Genomic DNA, 6,000 nt, shown 5'->3' on the forward strand with positions numbered 1-6,000 from the left:
TTTAAATTAGATTGCGTTTGATTGCATCTCTAAATATCTTTCTTATTGGTTTTTTTTTTTTTTTTTAATTTGGATGGTCAAGAGTGTTAGTCCCATATCGGAAGAATTAATATGCATTTCTTAATTTAGCTTCTGGGAGCTGAGTTAGGTCCATCAATAATATAGAGAGTCTACCAACTTCTAATCGTTTACAAAACACCCTGCCCCCTAATGTGTTCCAAGTTCCACCCAGTCCTGCATCCTTAACCGAACCAAAACAAGTTGCATTGTACAATCCCACCTATTGAAAACGCGAAAATAAACCCTCTGATGCTATAACAGAGATAAGTTACTTAACCGGTTGATAAAACTCATCGTGTACCTTGAAACAAAATAAACCCACCTCATCCTATCGGCATTTCACCAAAACAAACCTTAACGAGCTCAACCCGAACCACCAACCACCACGACTAGAACCCACAAACCTCATTGCAACATAATGTCTAGACACTTGTTGCTTAGGATTTGAAGAAAAAGAGATACACAGAGAAGAAAAAAAGATAGACTCTTTCTTCCTAATAATCTGTGTTTCATCAAGTTTATGATCCTTTCATGGAAACCCAACAAACACATTTTCACATGATTAGACCATTCATTCCAGTGGTGTCTAAATTAACAAAGCTGAAGACCAAACGCAAGATCTCTACTACCAAATATCCCAAGTTCCCAAGCAATCCTACTAAGTTCCACCAAACCACCAAGTAAGGAACAAGACAAAAGAGCAACGATTTGATGCAGAACATGAAGGCTAAGTTCAATCACCAATGAACATGTCTAACATTCTCACAATTCTATATCAAAAAAGGAACCATCTTTTCGATAACACAGCTTAATCCAACTCAATTAAATTATCAAACTCATTAAGAAGACAAGAGAATTATCAATTCTGTGGAATATAATCTAACACCAAACTCCCAATTACATTAACAAATCAACATTTCAGAAACAAACCCTAAGATCCGTTCACGTCATCACATTTCAAATCAAACAAAGAGAAGAGAGTAATGTATAATTTCAAATTAGAGATTTAGATCTCTCTCTCTCTCTCTGTCACTTAGCAACCAAGTTTCTAGCAATAAAATCCTCATAACGGATCTTACCATCAGATCCAACATCAACCTCTTTGATCCACTCATCAAACTCACTCGGCTGCAATTTCTCACCGATACTCGTAAGTATATGCCTCAGATCCGCTACAGCTACGACTCCAGTACCTTCTTTGTCGAGTACCTTGAAGGCATCACGAAGCTGGCGATCGAACGGCTCTGTTTTCAGATGTTTCGCCATTAGATCGAGGAATCGATTGAAATCGAACGGAGAGGATAGATTCTCGGTAGCTGTGATCGATTTGAGCTGTGATTCTGTGGGATTGCCGCCGAGTGATCGCATCAAGATTCCGAGCTCCGACGGCGCGATTTTGCCGTCGCCGTCTGCGTCGAAGAGCGTGAACGCTTCTTTCATTGATGAGACTTGGTCGTCGCTCAAACCATCTTTGCCCATCTTCGATTCGGTTCTTCTGGGTTTTCGGATTCGGGTCGGATCTCTTGCGGAGAAATCAAATCAAATCTCTTTTGGTCCTGACGACGAGTGTTGTAACTTGTAACGTCTTTTTTTTTTTTTTTTTTTTTTTTTNTTAATGTGAAGGTGAGCGAGACAGACTACACGCCGTCGTTTCATACTGTTTACAGATCAATCATCAATGGTCCGATTACTTAAATTAGTTATATGGGCTTAGAAAGCCTTATAACTTGCATCTAATTCCCTCAAAAATGGAAAGGGTAGAGGACACCAGTAGTCACTCTCCAGCTTCGGCAATGTGATCAACGATAAGCTTTGTAGTTTCAAAAATGGAATGAGACCTGTAATATTGGTTTCTTTCTCTTTGTTTATAACTTCTTCCAATTCTTCTAAATGTACAATGTGTAGCTCGACAAGATTTGGAGCAAACAATAGCCAAGTCAGATCCTTAATGCCTTTGCAATCAAATAAATTCACGAGGGAGAGGTTGGTGAAGCATGCACTTGTCGCATTGTATAGATCAGACAAGTCTGTTCTGCTTTCTCTGAAATTTATATATGAATCAATCTCCAAGACATAAGTACTTCGCATTCTGAGCTCACAAAGATTCTCCATATTCACCAACAAGGATATATTCAACGGCTTCTGGTGAAATTTATGCATTTGCACAACATTGATGCAGTTTGCCAACCTTTGATCGCCTGAAATTTGCTCCAAACCCAAATCTGTAGATAAAGATATGGTTAGAACTTGTAGGTGCTCCAAGAGCTGCAGCTTCTTCACTAAGCTAACCTCTGCACGAGCTCTAGTTTCGTCACTATAATATTTTTCGCTTACGTATCCGTGAACAACATTAGAATCTTGTAGTTTCAAAACTCTTAAACTCGGCAACTTTGATATCCCGTTGATACTACAAAGTCTATTTGTAAAAGCCAAATTCAGGTGACTTAGCTTTTTCAACTCTTGGAAACCAACAGGAAGTTGCTTAATACTTGTATATGACAAGTCGAGAAACTGCAACGATGTCAGTTCCGATATCTGCTCTGGAAGTTCATTGATGTTGAAATTGCCTGATAGATCCAAAACAGCTAGCTCTTTCATAGACCGGATGAATTCACCTGAGAAATTCTTCAAGTTATTATTCTGGAGGAACAGAGTGGTAAGACGAGAACACTTGGAACTGAATGTTATCTCTTCAATATCATTAGCCATTAATGACATTCTTCTCACAGCTCCCCAGTCCTTGACTTTTGGTACTTCATGTAATTCGACTCTTGCTTGTACAACAAAATTTTCTTTCTGTTTCCCAAAATCTGATGCAATCCGCAAAGCCATTTCGCGAACCACGTCATGCATCATAACAAATTTTGTACCAACCTCTGTCAGTAAATTTGCACGGATAAGTGTACCGAGTAACTCATAGCCTTTATTCCTAGATCTTTTTACAACATAGTAGTCTCCGATGAATCCTTCGCATATCCAGTAGTCTATCAACTTTTCTTTATCTATCTTATCATCTTCTGGAAACAGAGCACAATAGAGAAAACACGACTTGATATGTTCATCCACCAAGTTATCGTAACTGTACTTGAGAATCGAGAGAATTTTATTTTCCATGTCAGAAAACTCTGCAGCGGATGTAGTCAAAACATCGATTGCATGCTCCCATTCTTGTACAGTAGTTTTAGATGCCATTGTCTCACCAATGACACAGAGCGCAAGTGGCAGACCTCGACATTTTTCAGCGACCTTTCTTGCCAGCTGGACAATAACAGGATCTCTACTTAATGTATTGTATCCGACCTTGTTTCTAAACAATTCCCATGCTTCCTCTGGTTCCAAACATTTGATTTCCATTGGTTCATGATCCCCCATCCGCCCACATACTTCTCGGGAACGAGTGGTGAATACTACTTTGCGTCCAATTTCTCTGATTGGATCCGGAACTCCGGTGGCCTCTAAATCCACTTTCTCCCATATATCATCTAGCATCAAAACAAATCTTTTCTTCTTTAAAAATTTGTATATATCGGTGGCCTTATCACTTTCATTTTTGTTGGTCCACTCGTCGCCACAAAGGTGTAGCTTTTGTGCAATATCTTCTTGAATCTTTGAAATCTTTGCGCCTTGAGACACCACGATCCAGATCACAACGTCAAAGCCACCAGCCATTTCAGAAAACTTATTGTGGATTTTTTGGAGAGTGTAGTTTTGCCAACACCACCCATACCATGCAGACCCATGATTCCGACTCCATCTTCCATAAGGCGATTCCATGCCGTTTGGAGTAATTTATCCTGACCAATCGTAGATTGAGTAGGCCTCTCCTCTACTTCAGAAGTCAGAGCCGGCTCAGCAACCACTTCGAAGTTACCTTCTGATATGAGATTCTTAACCACTTCCAACAACAAGTACACGCTTTTCCCATAATTGTAGCTCGAACATACATTTTTTGAACATAAACCACAGAGACACAACTTCTGAAGCTGAACGGGACAAGTACTAAGTAGATTTTTGATTTGTAAATCAATGCTATCGGCACGGGTAAGCCATACCTGGACAGCTTCAAGCCTTTGTTGATGGCGTGCCTCCTCTCTCGCTACCTTGTTCTGCACCTCATGTTGAATAGCTTTGAGATCTTCCATTTCCCTCTCCAGAGCCCTGAGATTCTTCTTAAGGTTTCGAATATAACCTTTACCACGTAAGAATCTAATGAAACGATCCACCGTTTGATCACTAGAAATTTCGATGCACACAAAATTCCCCATGTTGAATGAAAGAGGTAATGTTTTCACCAAGCAAACAACGAAGGTAAACCTTTTAGCAAAAATAAAGAAAGAAAACAAAACAACAAAGCTAAAGCTGAAGAAGTGTTTTAGGATTATTATAATCATTTTATATGCAACTATACTTCAGAAAACACAAGTCAATGATTTAATCTCACCCAGTTTGGATTATTGTAATCACTCTAGATGTTTCAAAAAGAAATACAATGGTCAACGATACGAATGTCGATGACTAATCGCCCAGTTTAGATTGTTATAATCACTTAAGATGCAACCATGTTTTAAAGAAAACAAAGGTCAATGAAAGAAAATTAACAAAAAAAGAGATCAGTTGACACGTCTAAAACCAAACACATACATTACAAGAATATGGGAATAGGCTTAATTCTAAGGGCACTCAAACCTATGAAATATACCACATCGGATAAAAGAGTATAAATCTATAGATCATCAAAGGGAAGGAAGACCTGCAGAGAAAAGATGATTGAGTTTACCATCACACGCAACAGGTTTAGAGTTAAATCACAACCCCTAGTATTGTCATAAACTATTCATTGTGTGAAAATGTAGTCTGAAAAGGATGCTAAGGGAAAATGAAAAACATAAACCAACTGAATAACACACTACAAATGTAGTCTGAAAGATCAGTATGTAAATCAAAAGCAATAATACAATCCAAAATGAACAACACCCTCACTCTACAAAAATAAAGAGAAAGCAACAAAAGAAGAAGCGTGGTTTCTGATTTTAGCCAGTGACGAATCCCGATTCACAGTTAAAACATCATGTATTAACTGTAAAAGGATCATCAGATAAGTCTAATAACGGCAATTCAGTGAGAAGAGAAAGAAAAGAAAAAATGATTACCTGATGATAGAATAAAGGCAGGAAACGATTTTGGTATCTTGGTCTTCCCATTCGTTGACAGATTCCGGTCCTCAATGATCCATTGTCACCGAAAACACTCAAACTCAGAGGGACACTTGCAGCATTAAAGGGAAGCTATTCTCAGTTTGTAATAAAGCAAGAAGAACATGGGAACTAGAAGAAAAAGAAACCAAGTTAAAGAAGAACATGGAATGACTAGAACAGTGGCGAAGCTAGGAAATTAGTTTACAGGGTCAAAATAAATTTTTTTATAAGGGTCAATTGTACTATTTTACCAGGGTCAATTTAATTTTTTCTTAAAAAATTTAACCAGTTTTAAAAATTCATCAGGGTCATTTAACCCACATGATCCTATATTGGCTCCGTCCATGGACTAGAACAAAAGTCAAAGTGTGGCAAAAAGAGTATCCATCTTAGCTTATTGAGTGTGACAGACAGTCATATGATATGACTCATATCTTTGGTTATTCTTCTTCTCCATAGTTGTAAGTTGAGAAAACTTGGAACCACTAGTTATCTCTCTTCAATGTTATTAACCCAGTAATGAAAACCTATGAGATGTATCTGGATTCTGAAGAGTATAACACAGGAAAAAGAATGGTTAAGTAAGGATCTGGAAGTGATTTGAAAATACTTAATAAAAGGCAGAAATAAACAATCTTATGAGAGAGTTTTTAAATCACCTTGTGATTCTGAATCAAAGATGTTACAAACTTTGTTGCGTTCCATGGATTGTTTGCTGCTGAAAAAAAAAAAAAAAAAAAAAAGA

At 37.9% G+C, this 6,000-nt stretch overlaps 1 protein-coding gene and 1 pseudogene across 1 annotated transcript; both read right to left on the reverse strand.

Moving 5' to 3' along the window:
- On the reverse strand, positions 869–1,653 carry LOC104752936 (probable calcium-binding protein CML14). Its single transcript, XM_010475204.2, has one exon. The coding sequence runs from the start codon at positions 1,537–1,539 to the stop codon at positions 1,090–1,092; it is 450 nt and encodes a 149-aa protein (XP_010473506.1). The 5' UTR covers positions 1,540–1,653; the 3' UTR covers positions 869–1,089.
- On the reverse strand, positions 1,655–5,129 carry LOC104754139 (annotated as a pseudogene).

The sequence above is a fragment of the Camelina sativa genome, chromosome 16 (assembly GCF_000633955.1).
Source record: "Camelina sativa cultivar DH55 chromosome 16, Cs, whole genome shotgun sequence".
Taxonomy (NCBI): Eukaryota; Viridiplantae; Streptophyta; class Magnoliopsida; order Brassicales; family Brassicaceae; genus Camelina; species Camelina sativa.

What these genes read in the sequence shown, in the direction of transcription:
- LOC104752936 (XM_010475204.2), bottom strand. Translation starts at nt 1,539, where the DNA reads ATGGGCAAAGATGGTTTGAGCGACGACCAAGTCTCATCAATGAAAGAA.